Here is a 15,029-nt window from a genome sequence, read left to right on the forward strand (position 1 = left end):
CTAACACAGGCCTTCAAAGGTGATGCATTAAGCTACTGCACCAACTAGCCCTAAGAAAGACTACAGCCCCTTAAAATGTACATTCAGTATAGAAAATACAAATCTATATAACTGAGAAGTAAATAACCAGTACTTGCAGTGTAAATTAGCAGGCCAATGACCCCGGCAAGCCCACAACATAAAGGTAGGTCAGTGACACCTGTTATCTGCAATCCAGTTCTTTTTCACTTTATTTTTTAGGTTACTAGTTACAAATACAGAAAGAGCATGAGTTATCTGAAGCTGCTAAAAACGACATTTTTAAACTTCAAGAATCAATGCAAACTTTCTGTAATTATGTTACTGAGGTTATTTGTACCTAATTCGTTCAGGAAAAGTAAGCCCAGTTTATGCTTCAGTTTATTAAATCAGTAGCTGTTTTTTACACAGCGCTCAATGAGGTTGCATCTAATCGGAGCACATACAGTTATTGATATATCATGCAGCAACAGCACAAATCTAACCCAAATCATAAATATTCCCTCAACCATGCAATTATAATGCTACATGTGTAATTATAATCATGCAGTGTTACTACAGCTGGATTTAACTTGCACCACAGTTAGATACAATTTGTGTTCCATGGTTCATTTCAAACAAAGCACATGTCGATTTCGTTACTAAAGTTGCATACCTGTCACCTCTATACTGTGCTGCACCAGCTGCCATGGAGATCACATCTGTCCTTTCTAAAACTGCACACATAGAAGGAACCATGACTTTAATATCCAAATATCTCCTAATAAAAAAGTAGATTTAATATAAAAGTTGCATAAATGAAGTAATCACGCATCATCACCTGGTAGCTTGTCTTTATTTGTGAAAACATTTTTTAGTAAATCCAACATTTTTAAATAGATTTTAAACTTTTCCAAAAATGGTGAATAGGTGAATCAATTTCCTCTGAAAGGGACACTCTGTCTGGTCAGAGGACATCGGGGGTCTCTAATATCTGAATATCAACATGAAGATACTTTTTATATATATATTCAAATTGTAGAATATCAAGGACACAAAAGACAGCACTCTTAGGTAGCCCTTTGATAAATAAATACCTTATGAGTATTTGAGTGTGGGACACAGATGTTTATTATGTTTATATTTTTGTGTGTGAGAGGGAGCATGTATGCTAGAGAAAGTAAAAAAAAAGAACTTTTACTTAGTCAGCTATCTGATTGGTGAACGGACACATGTGGAAAAGGTTGCAGAACCGAGTTTATATACCACATCAGAAATAATATTGTAACACAATAACAGTGTTTAAGGAAACACATTCTGTGAAGTGTGGGTCAGAGAGGACTTTATAATTATGATATCAACCATAGCAGCTGTTTCCATTTAAATGCTGTAGCACTTCAGTTCTTATCAATCATTCCTCCCAGTAATGAGTAATTGTTTACCAGCAAAAAGACATATGGAGTTCGCTAGATATGTGGCCCTTCTGCCAAAATGAACACAGTTCCACGGTAAAGAAATAGACCTCGCTTTTTGTAATTAAAAAAAATATTATATACAGCTGTTTCAGGGGAACTGTTCTTACTGATATGAAACCTGTTTGTACAAAGATTAAACATCACACAGGTGTCTTTCATTATGGTTAGCTTTTATAAGCAGACGTGTGTTCAAAATATGTTTTATAAATCCATGACCCTAATCATCAAAACACCAAAAGGGTTACATGAAAACAATTCTCGAGTTTGAACAGAAATGAATGATCACAGCAGGAAACTGCATTGAAATTCATATACACAGCTAACAATAACAGACAGCAATGATTTCCACTGTTGTATCTGTGTTAAAAGCTATCCCTCTTGTCACTGGGTAAAGCCTACCTCGAGTGGGGCTCCTAGGTTCAGTGATCTGCAGTCTTGCATCTTAGTGATGTTCAACCAGTACTGCGGTGCCTCCACCTAAAAGCTGGGCTAAGTTAGAAATCTGCCCTTTAGGACAAGTTATTTCCCTCCCAGTTACCTGAATGTTATCCCCCATAATTACACACCACACTTCTCAATGAAATAGGAGAAATTCCTATCAAAAGTGTACTGACAGTAGCAGACTGACTAGATAAGAAATTTACAATGACATTAATAATCCAAAACAAAGGGAGGTGGGTAGTAAATAAACACACAGAGGGGAAAAAATAAACTTAATATAGGAGTCCTTCATATATGTTATACTCTTATACTAAATAACAGATATACATATACTGGTATAAAGATTAAACTATCGGCCTTCTACCGTGTAGGCCGCTATGCAAATATTAGCCGAGGCCAACGGGCCTAACAAACAGAGAGTAAAAAACACCAAAACAAAAAACCTGGGATGTGTCACTGTTACAGGCCTGTTCGATGCTAGCACTTGTTGAGGCTGGAAGTAGCCACTTCAGCTCTCCCTCTGGAGCCCAAATTACACAATTTCCAAAGATGTGACTACTAGCTAACTAACAATGCTTTAGAGAGGTGAGGTGTACAGACAGTACTCGCAATGTCCTTGATCCCACGTAGCCGCAGGGCACACTGACTGGATTTTTCCTGGTAACCCAGGTGGCTGTCCTTTCCGGTAGCAGTAGCCACTGAATACAATCAGAGTTTTCTGTGTACGCTATCATACATGCACTGAAAGATATACATGATACAGAAATAAAGTGGCAAATGTGACTAAATGCACTTGTTCCATGACCAATACCCTACTCCAAACGTAAAGGCTAGTATATTTTAGTTTTAGCTAAACTAAGATGCAATGCGTGCAGTAAATCTTTCATAGCGCTTCTCCCCTTTTATTGATTTGTTTATTTTCTCCCTTGTGGTCTCTCTGTTTTCCTCTTGCTTCTTTCTGTGGAGATGCTCTCTGACCACCCTGGGACTGCTTCCCATAGGTTGTGATGTCACTGGGCTCTGCAGCTTGTCTCCCTCTCTTTACATAGCCCTCCTCGCTGCTTCTCCAGAGCTATGCTACACTACACTAATGTAAAAGAAAACAATTCTCTTTTGCTGTCTCCATTACAGTATGATTTGTCAAATGCATTAGTGTATACTATCAGAAAACAATCGGGGGGGGGAAAACACTGACTAATCCTCTTCTATAATTCCTTACTATTACAGTGAAGTACATGCGGGAGGCAACTCCCTATGTGAAGAAAGGATCTCCAGTCTCTGAAATTGGATGGGAGACACCCCCTCCAGAGTCCCCTCGCCTGGGCAGTGTCTCCTCCGAGCCTCCCTCTCCTCCAGCCTTCTCCCTCCACGGAGACAGGCGATACATACCACTGAAAATGTGCTATGTCACACAGAGTATGACCAAATTGGACCCAGAGAACAGGTAAAATATTTAAGTTCCTTATGACCCAACCAGACTTTAAATGGCTGGTCAGTAGGAAGGTAAGGTGCTCTCTACATTGGGCAGCAGAAGCAGGGAAATGCATGGTGGATTCTGGGTTTTGTTGCTCCAGTATTGTGTTATTACAATAATACATCTTTCTTTACCTGGAGAATCCTGTGCTGTGATGGAGCAGAAAGCTCAAAGCAGATCAAAACCAGGTATAGGGAGATTAAATGATAATAACTATGCATTGGAGCTGGAGAACACAGAACCACTCAAAATGATTACAAACGCCATCAAATAGTAAGGGGAATATGAAAAATAAATTAAAATCACTCTGTAGCTACTTACTCTTCAGGTCTCTGGGGTGGTAGGGTTAGGGTTAGGGTTAGGATTAGGGTTGGTAGGTTAAGCAAGTTCAAAATCAGTAAAATAATGATGACCTGCAGTGCTTAGATATAGTGATTTAATGATTTTAGCTGATTGCTGTGTGTGTCCTTTTATTTTCTATTTTACAAGTTACTTTTAAGTTGTAAATTAACTGAACTAAAACTTACAAGTTCTTATCAAACAATCTGCATAATATAGAGCAACACATAAAAGCTGATCTCACATGATGTTCTGAAAATATATTTTGCTTTTTGTGGATATTAAGTAATTTTAAGAGAAAATGTTTTTATTTATGTTTTGTATAGTTTGCATGTGCATTGCATGACAAGTAACATTGAAAGAGTTCATTTTATGGGTGCCTAATTTTTGAGAAAGAGAGTTTGAACATTTGTTTTATTTTAATAAGTAATCCGTATATTATAGTTTTCGTTATTAGGTGAGCCTTTTTATCATCAAAGCTGATAAAGACAACATGAAAGCTTCTGTAGTGTAACATTTATGTTTAACTCTGCAAATCAAATAAATATGTGTTTGTTCAATTTGATCTCCCTCTGATTTATTTTGTAATATTAGTCAAAAGTCAGCAAAGTACTCGCACAGTCAATTAAAAGTTCACTATTTACATTTCAAAAGGTGTTTGGCGAAACGTCACTTTTTAAATATTAGATGCCGTTTGATTGCTTGTGTTTATGACACCTCGACTCGCACTCTGTGTACATTCACTTATTGGGCATTTACAGTTTATTTTGTATATTTTAAAGCTATTTTAAACATAGCCTACTTAAATATCACAAGTACATGGTGATTATATAAATATATTAACATAGCCGAAAGTGTTGCATATACATCTGCCTCGTAATCTTCATATATCCCGGACTGTCTGAGGATGTACGAGCACGTCATTGTAACATTGGAACTCGAGTCGCTATTGAAACAATCTTTAAAAATGAAACAAACTTTTGCTGGAAACAAAAGTCGTTTAAAATGGTCTGTGTTGGCTGCAAAAAAATAACAAGCAGACAAAATAGATTTTTTAAAAACAACCTTGAATGACATATTCAGCAACATTTTCGAGTTTTGTAAACCTTTAAAACGTATGTTGACACATTAATTACAATGACTTGTAATTCCCATAGACTATTTTGCTGCTTTTAATCCTAAAATATTAAACTCATCGGGGTCCTTATCGCATACAGTGCAAACAGAATCGTTCATTTTTACATTTAAATATTCTGCATACAGATACTGAATGTGACACTGTTAGGCACGGCTCTACAATTCGGGATTTTTTTCATTAAAAAAATTGGTAATATTTCATTGACCAGCCATTGTATCGGTATGTTCGCTGCACTAAAGCCGTCCACTAATTCAAATGTGTTGACATTACGTGTTACTCCGCTTTCTGTGCTCTTTTTAAACAGTCCTGTGATTGTAACCTGCTTGTTCGGTAATTGTTTAGCCTGAACTGCAAGTTTGATTTTCTTGTTTTTGTGTACTGCGCTGTCAAGATGCTTGTTAACAGTACCTTTTATTTAGATGATCCAAAGACACATTACATGTTGAGCAAAACAGAATCCCACCATCTGCATGCAAAGTCCCCTTTTCGTAGCTCTGAACGCGATCTTCTGTTGAAATGAATTTAGCTTTTTTTGATTTGTCAGCTGTCTGCATTTTTAATGTTAGCCATACACTGCTAGTTAATAAACCAACACTATCTAAACAACCAGCCACCACTGCAGATGCTGCTGAGGGGAGCGGGGTGAAAGCCAGGCACCCGGCGACCGGCACGGGTCAAGCTAGCTGCCATTACCTCCCAAGGGTCCGCTGCTGCCGTTGCCTCCCTAGGCTAAGCTGCTGCCCGTACCACCCAGTGCTGCCTGCCCCGCATCGTCTGGGGTTGCCTGTTCACCATTGCCTGGGGATGCCTGTTCGCCAGTACCTGGGGATGCCTGTTCATCATCGCCCAGGGGTTTGCTATTTGCAGCAGTTTCGCTGCCTGATTATCTGTTGCCGGAGCCCAAGAAAAGGGCGCTGCTGGCTACAGAGAAGGCGGGGGGCGGGCGGGGGGGGGGGGGGGGGGGGAGGGAGTCAGGAGACCACCTCCCCTGTGCCACAGCCCGGCACCTGGGGGTAGGATCCTTCGACCTTCGACACCCGACCTTCATGTCTGGACCTAGACTTATAAACAACCGTCAGTTGAGTTTAGCAACAAAAGTTTGAGACCACAGTCGTGTGGTGTGCAGGGTGAGTTTTAAAGCTTTAAAGTCAAGGGAGCGCAGGTTTGGGTCCTGGCTGTGCAAAGTTGGTGATCTTCGCTGGGGATTCGAGGGAGCATTGCACCAGCTGGTTAGGGTAATATAAAATAAGCAGGGACTGAGTCACCTCACCGCACTATAGTCACTGACGGCTCCTCAGGGGTTTGTGGTGTTGTGATCGACCACATGTTCACAATCCCCACTCCCCCAGTGCAGAACCACTGTTATGGGGGGTTGGGCGATTTAAAAAAAAAGTTTAATTTTTAAAAATAATAATATATCAATGGATGTGCACTCATATTTACTTATTTTTATTTTTTGACATAAAATATACACTGGAACTATATACAGATTGATTTGAAGTAATAATTATATATATAATATATCCTGTTTAACAAAGGAATCCAAAATTCCTACTTTTAGGTCGACTTTGATAGGTCTAATCTAGTCTAGGAAACTAGCAATGAAATGTCTATACTTAGCAATTGTCCCTTCTGCTCTGAGATGACTTTGAATGCAATTTGGCTTGGGGACAACCTCTTGTTTCTATGTTGTCATTTGACTCTTTGTTTTTGTTTATTCATGCAAACCAGCCTGTATCATATGTTTGTTTTATGGCAGGATTTTGAATCCTAGTAAAAGAGAATGACAAAGAGATCCTGTTTGTCATATAATACCAGATTGTCAGGTTCCTTCTGCCATTTCTCTGTTTTCTTTACAGTTCGCTGCTGGATTTACTTAGATCCTACAAATTCTTATGCCATCACAGGCCAATGTGTCTGCATGTCATTTTGAATTTCAAAATGGAACCCTGCTGTGTTAGAGACAGTGGTGTCACCAGGTGTGCTATTTATTCCATGCATTCTTGTACTTGTCATTGTCTAAACTGGTCTTTAAGCACCTACGCTTATGAAAGGATTTGCAGTGTTTGCTTATAATTTGAAGGATTAGAGCAATCTTTTTACCTTCTTTGATAAAGCATGCACAAGTGTTACAGAATCAAACTATCTTACTGTAATTCTTTCATAGGGATCAGGCAGTTTTGTCACTGTTATGAAAACAGTTTTTCTTTAGTTAAGGTTTTTTTCTTCACACCTACTCTAACATCTTCAGGATTTCTTTCGGTGACATTACTGAGAAAAGTGTACTGGGGTATAAAGCTAGTGTCACAGTTTTTTTTTTTTAATGCAAAGAATCCAGCAACATTCTAGAACATGTGGGGTTTCAATGCAGTTTAGATACTCCCAATTCATTCTCCATTGTCATTAGAATGCATATCATGCACCTTGCTCACACTATAGGAAGTGTGCAGCCAAAACGTACGACTTAAAAGGGTGGGTGGATTGCCTCATGCTAAAAAGACACACAAATTAACCAAAAACTAAAGTTGTTTTTCCATAAAAACAACATGTACGAAAGCGGTACATTATGTTCAAGAGACTTCAGCAGTGAAGATCCCGTTTGTGATGTAACTTCGTGCAACTTTCTATAACTAAAGGTCGTACCAAGCAGTTCTTTATTAACAACTGAGATCTGTTGGAAGTAGCCCTGGCAAGCTTCTTTGACCAAATAAGCATATAGTATGAGGGGTTTAGAGAGCTCTTCATTCAGTATATTTTTTATGTGACACCATTTATTCAACGGTTCAAATTATTGCCATTTGACTGATGATAGTGCTTTTATAGTTTCGTTGTTTTATAAGAAAGGATATAAAAAAATACTGAAGCTGCTACAAATTCTAAAAATTGCAGCCCTTTGCCATAAATAAATTACAAAAATACATAAAAATAAATAACAAAGCCCTTTGCAAACCATAGAAGATATTTTTTTACCCTTTACAGTTTTGTTATCTTCATTTTCATCGGTAGATACCAAGAACAAAAAAAGTGATGTTTGTACCCCAAAATGTATTAAATTAGCATAGCTGCGAATTCGTGCAAGTGGTCTCCTGTATTCTCGCTGCAGGCTACCGACACGACCAGGCAATAATTTGAAAACAAAACACAGGATGGTACGGGGAAAAATGGCGCGTCTGCATTCGTAATTTAATTAATTAAACAAAAACAAACAGTTTAAACACACCACAAAATAATGGTCTCACTGGCCAAAGTAAAAATAAACATTATATATATATATATATATATATATATATATATATATATATATATATATATATATATATATATATATATATATATATATAATATAATATATTATATATAATATATTATATATATATCTATATCTATATCTATCTATCTATCTATATTAACAACGAGTACCTTGTTCGCTGGCTGTTAGCATTCGTTCTTTCTCTATTTAACTCTCCTCAATTCCCTTCTCCTGAGCCCGGAGTGGTTCTTTTATATTCTGTGGCTGGAGCCTTAATTACCCATTAAACAATTACCTTATTAAGGCTCCAGCCACATTCCCACAAGCTTTATAGGGATGGGAAATTAACCCCATCCACCCAGCTACACATTATACAGCCGGCTTTTCGGCGGTCTCGAATAATATATAATAACGGACGACTTTTGTCTGCCCGCACAAAATCACAATATATAATAATAATATATACATAAATAAAATACACACAAGGGGTGGGCACCCCGTCACAGTAATCCATCACACTTTGTGAAAGCCATGCTAATTGGAATACACATCATTGGAAGCAAACAAGAAACATTTACCAAAATGGTACCAAATAGCTGAAACTTTTACTCAGAAAAGTAGAGAACCTGTCTATTTACACTATTCTTATGTAAAATAACAGTGCAAAATTACCATGGTAAACTTTTACAAGGTTTTACATTTTGTATTTGTATTTTAAAAGTCTCTTTTAACTAGGTGTGACAGGGTACACCTGCCCCTATGTTTAGTTGTATTTTTGTATTGTAATTGTTATTATTTAAATGTATTGTATTATTATTAGTGTGGTTGTGGGTTGTCAAGGAAGCCGACAATTATCTTTACTGCCAAAATTAACACATGCAGAATGTGGCCATCTTCAAACTGGTTAATTGTTTGCCAATTTGAGGATGGACACATTGGGGGGGGGGGGGGAGAGAACAACTTTACAAACTGCTTTTCGTGCTGGATTTAGACCAGCATGATATTTGTTGGATAATTGTGTTTATTTATTTTGGGCCGCCATGCTGTTTTGTTTATGTTCGGATTTGTTTAATTTATTTAGTAAAGACTGCGCGCATATGCGTCTCACCCCGCAGTACTGAGCCTGTGTATTTCCTGGTCTGGTGACGTCACCCGCTCAGTCATGTGACACTAGGGTAATGCAAATTTGCTGCTAATATCTTCCTCATAATTATCCTTGCAGGCAGTTTGAACTTCACTCCCCAGATGCGAGGCACACTGTGGTCCTGAGATGCAAGGACTCAGCCACAGCACAGGGCTGGTTTAGTGCTGTACAGTCCAACGCCATTGACTCGGTTGCCAAGGTTATAGCAGAAGTCAAAGACCAGATTGGAAGAACTGGAATCGCTGGGAGTCGAGAAATACGACATCTAGGCTGGCTTGCGAAAAAGGTAATCAAATTCAAGTTAATATGTTGCTCATTTACATTGTTTTGCCATTTATCTTGAACTTCAAAACACACTGGATGACTTGTTACAAAACAATAAATAAATAAATAAATAAATAAATAAATAACCAATTAAATTCCTAGAACTAAAATGTGTATCTAATCATTTAAGAGGCTTTCGGGGTAAAAGGGGCTTGGGTAGGGGTTGCTTAACTAATAGACAACAGAGGAGAACTGTATTCAAGGGTTGTAATAGATATTCTGTAGTCTCTTCAAACCTGTAACATGGAATGGGCATCAACAGCTATGTCTATCCATCTGATACACAAGCCAGTGACATTTAATGGCTAAAAGAGAAGGGATTATTGTATGATTGGTTTGTTTCCTTGATGCTTTCTTTTCATCACTGCCTCATTAAGTAAACTTTGGCACGAATCAGGGGGAGAAAACTAATAGAGATGAAATCTATGATAACTGTGGCTTTCGTCAAGAGCTGGTTTCAGGCTCTGGGGTTCTCTAGCTCTGACGCACTGCTGGAACAAACTGGAAACACTTTGTATTTGGTACGTTGATAGAAAGCAGAAGCGTATGAGCTGCTGGGGGTGTTCTTATTGTTAACTCCAGTATACACAGCTAAGACAGGCAAGTAGCAGGTTCCTTTTTTGTCTTGCCTGTAGACTTGTGTTCCTTTTTATACTTGGCTGGTGAAATCGCAGATTTACCACTGTGCTGTGGTAGCGTCTGGTCAATGCTCTGTGGTACAGCACTGTGTTAGGGAATTGTGCTGGTGAATATGGTATTTGCTACTGGGGATGCAGATGTGAACTGATCACTTCAGAGGCCTGTAATGAATGTCCATCTGTGACAGGAATGACGTTGCAGTGACTCAGACCAGAAGGCGGCACAACAAAAACAAAAGGTATGGTGCAGTGGCGCGTGCGCCGTTTTATTTAAAGAGCCCCTGCCGCCATTAGCAACAAATTAGTCACTTAACTAATTCGGGAGATGGCCACCTTCTGCACGAGTTTTATAATGTGGATGGGGCTACCCATCCACGCTGCAAAACAAAATGCACGGCGGTTCGCCGTCATTTACACACAAATATAAAACAATAAACAAATACCAAATAACACAGGGGCAGAGGGGGAGACCCCGTTCTAAAAATAAACAAACAATATGATTAAACAGCAGGGCTTTTCTACCGCCCTGTTACACCATCCCATATTTGTTTTTTATGATTACCATTTATTATCCCAGGGCAAACGTAGAAACAAAGAAGCTCTTGTTTTGCAGTTTATTTTGAAAGCTAAATCTCTGTTAATATGTTTTGGGGAAGAAATGGTGATCGTTACCTGCATAAGCATTCATTTAAGTGTTAACACTGGTGTCTGGTTTCACAGACCCAGATTAGATCTAATCTTGGACTACCCAATGTTAATGTAGGTAGGGTCGTCCAAGACTAGTGCTAATCGGGATTTGTGAAACCAGCTCTTAATGTTTTCAATTTGATTACATTTACTCAAAGTCTATCTAAAATTACATTATGATGGCCATACAAAATATAGTGATTTTTATTCAGGCTTTGGGCAGGCAGTTTCTCCCAGTCAAAATAAATATATGTTAACAGCATGCTAGATTTGAAAGAAATTCCTTTCCTGCTCTTTTGTAGGTTGGTTTAGGCCATAGACTATGTACAGATGAATTCCCTTAAAAAACAAACTACTTACTTTTTTGTATCTAGGGTTTTATGGGACCATCTGATATTCAATTGATGGTTTAAAACAAATTTTAACCATCAATTTAAAAGATTACAATTCTGGCACAATTAAAAAAAGGGAACTGCGTGGGTTTGGGTACTTTTACATTGTTCAGGCATCCATGCCTACCTCTAATCTGGGGAAAGATAGTAACATGTACATGGGAATAACTTCAAGGGTTTGCTGTTCTTGGCAACATATGAATGGAAGTATTATTCCTTTATAACTGTATCATTATTTTTCCATAGAGATGTTAGCCAAATAACTTTTCAGCATCTAGAAATATCTCTTGGTCTGATAAAATGGGGCATTGCTTATTTGTCTATGATTACATATCATCTGATATTAGCTGAATAAGAAAAGTTGCAAAGAGTAAGTCATTTTATGATAGTGATCAAATGTTCCACTTTTAAATTAGTTAAAGCTGGAGTCCTGAAAAAACTCAAAATAGAGTGGGGAAAAGTAATTACCCAAAATAATTATAGTTCAGTTGCAGTTTTATACACACAGAAAGCTGTACAGAAATCTTAAACAAGTAACATGCTACTGTACCTCCTGCTGCAACTTTAGATACAGTATAATATTAGAACTAACAGTATCATGAAAATCTGGGTCACTAAACAGTATAACACTTAACACTTTTTCCAGTTCATAACTAAGGTCTACAGTGTATGGAAGCTTCTAGGAAAAAAAGGATTGTTTTCACCAGTGAACCACATTTTCTACGGCAGGCAAGCTTACATGGCATATTATTAATTTGTTCTAACACCTGTTCAATATATACTGATGCACAATGAAAACACAGCAGTCTAAGTTTTACATCAATAGCTCATTGGGCACATACTTACATTTTAAACAGTGAGCAGATAATTATGTTGATTTGTTTGAGTTGTATTGTTCTTGGGATAACAAAGGCAAGGGGTCACCACACCAGCCCAGGACCGTGACATCCGACTGATCTATCTGTGTAATCATTTTCAGACTGCAGTGGCTACAGCATGAGAAATTCCAGGAAGAAATATCCCGCGCATCAGCAGAATGACTGTAGCTCGCTGTCTGCATGAAAATGATTTGCATGCTCGGAGGCCGTTCAGGGGTAACATGTTGACAGCTGAGAGATGAAATCGCTGTCTTCTGTGGGCCAGAGAACATCTGAGGTGGCGGCAGAGAGAGTGGTGGAGTGTTTTATTCACCCATGAATGCCGTTTTGCCCTTGGCAGACCTAACAGAAGACAACGTGTGTGGAGATGTTGTGGTGAGCGTTATGCTGACTGTTGAGGTGTTCAAGCCAACCGGTGGGGCAGTGGAAGTGTGATGATGTGGGGAGGAATCTCCTTTAACACAAGAACGTCTTTGGTGCAGATTGAGGGCAACCTTACTGCTCAGCGATACATTGACGAAGTCCTTGAGGCAACAGTTTTTCCGTTCCTGCAAACCAATCCGGAAGTGTTGATTTTCCAGCAGGACAATGCAAGACCACAAGGTGCTAGGATTACAATTGCACTACTTCAAGAAAACAATGTTGCGGTCTTGCCGTGGCCAGCTTTTTCTCCTGACTTGAGTGCAATACAACATCTGTGAGTCCAAATCACCAGTGCCATCCACAGGAGACAACCGCAACCAGCCAACCTTTGCCAGCTGGCTACAGCTGCACAGGAAGAGTGGCGGAACATCCCACAGCAGTCTATCCAGAGGGTGATCAGGTCTATGCGTCAACGCTGCCAGGATTGTGTAAATGCTCAGGGAGGTCATACCGATACTAACTTTGTAATATTTTTATTTTGACAGTGTGTCACATTTCATACTGAAAACTTATCATGATTCTTTGATCTGTATTTTTGTTCACGTTTTCTGTGATTTTGTTTGATATCTATGTTTAAAATCCTTTTAGTATAGTACACCTCGCAAGACTTAATGTCATTGAAATTCAAATCAGTCTAAAACAATAATTAAGATCTTTATCATTGAGTTTTTTATGTTAATGAATATTTAAATAAAGGATGTTGACTGTGGTATTTTCAGTCATGTTTATGCAAAGCATCTAGGGAAGCTGGGATGTTTATTGTATTGTGTTTTTCTCAGCATTTCAATTCACTGCACTTTCACTGTGATTGCATTATAGAGGTGTTGACAACTTCACTTTTAAAACCATCGTAATAAACTTGTACATACACAGATGCACATTCGGATGCCTCAATAAAGCAGAATTCAAAGAACCATTTGTCATCTGTGGTACGAGGCTGATTCACCACTGTACACGTAACCTGGTAGGCTAATGCAAACCGTGAGGTTTATAATTGGGGGTATGAAATTCCAGCAGATTTAAAAACAATAGTTACAACACTTTTCATTCTTACATTTAGAAAAAGCAATTTAGCGATTGGTAAATTGTAACACTATAAAAAGAAATACAAAAAGATGTGTTTACTTGACTTAGAATTGATTATATAAATGTAAACTCCGCTGGGATAAGCTTTTTATACCAAGGAATCACCCTGTATAATGCTGTTATAAAATCCAGATGTGGCTTATTCTGGTGGGGTTAATAAATCCCATTTCTTATCAGTTTTATAATAGGATTTACAATCTACTGTAAGACTATAAAACTAGCAAGACACAACTATGTTGCATAAAGTTCAGAGTTCAGAGTTGGCTTCTTCCTGGTTTTCTATGGTTAGAATCTTTTTATTCTTCTCAGAAAATATGCCTTTCCCTTTGACTAGCTTCAACATGGGGCCAATAGTTCACAGATATGAAAAGATCACCACTGCAAACCATTCTTCTTAACAATTGATGCTCAACAACACTGCCTCCTGCAGGGAGACTTGGAAATACTGCAGTTGCACTGTCACCCAACTTCTCTCGCCTGTTAATAACTTATTCAGGGTGTGTTTAGTAAGGAGGTTCTGGTCCTTTTATAGGTGCCATCATCAACCCTATAGCTAAACATGATGAAACGATTATCATCAACATTTGGACATATACTGCTCAAATGGAAAGCACTGGAGGTCAGAATTCTGATGTGCAGTATGGGGTCTGAATAATTCAGCATTCATACTGCAGACATTGCAAATGCGTTTCATTTGGGCCATTCTTGTGAACAGACTTTTCTGTGGTGGTATTTATTGAGGTATGGGAACTTGTCACTCCAGAAAAAATGTGAACACCTTGCAGATTTGTCATATTAATATGTGCTCCGTCCTTTGGATGAGATGTAAAACCGATGTCCGAGAGAAAGCGACTGCAGCAGCAGTTGTGATGCATAGTTCACCCCTAAATCTCTAAGTCGCGTTGGATGAAAGTGCCTGCTAAATAATAACAATAATGTGAAACACAAGCTGATTAATTTCAGTGCATTATATATATATATATATATATATATATATATATATATATATATATATATATATATATATATAATATACACACACACACACACACACAACTATGGTATACAATCAACAGCTTTAAATACCTAAAAGTGGAAAAAAAAAGGAGATGTGATACCTTTTATTGGGTTATAATTCGTTTAGTTAGTCCAATAAAAGGTATCACATCTCCTTCTCTTTGTCTATTTTCTCTGGACTGATACGGCTACCATTTCATTTAAATACATCGTTGATAGATGAAATGGTACTTCCACAATTCTGAAAAGGCTTCCATTTCTACCTGAAGAAAGTAATTTTGAGATCTTGAAATCTGGTATCATAGTTAATCTAATAAAGAGTAGAA

General features: G+C 38.1%; 1 protein-coding gene across 1 annotated transcript in view; it reads left to right on the top strand.

Annotated features, from left to right (window-relative positions):
• LOC117400244 (beta-1-syntrophin-like) overlaps nucleotides 1–15,029 on the top strand; it is a 72,843-nt gene that overhangs the window by 46,176 nt on the left and 11,638 nt on the right. Inside the window, exons 2-3 of the mRNA XM_033999878.3 lie at nucleotides 3,141–3,357; nucleotides 9,337–9,544. Coding sequence (XP_033855769.3) covers nucleotides 3,141–3,357; nucleotides 9,337–9,544 — 425 coding nt within the window. The remainder of the gene's footprint in view (nucleotides 1–3,140; nucleotides 3,358–9,336; nucleotides 9,545–15,029) is intronic.

The sequence above is a fragment of the Acipenser ruthenus genome, chromosome 4 (genome assembly GCF_902713425.1).
Source record: "Acipenser ruthenus chromosome 4, fAciRut3.2 maternal haplotype, whole genome shotgun sequence".
NCBI lineage: Eukaryota > Metazoa > Chordata > Actinopteri > Acipenseriformes > Acipenseridae > Acipenser > Acipenser ruthenus.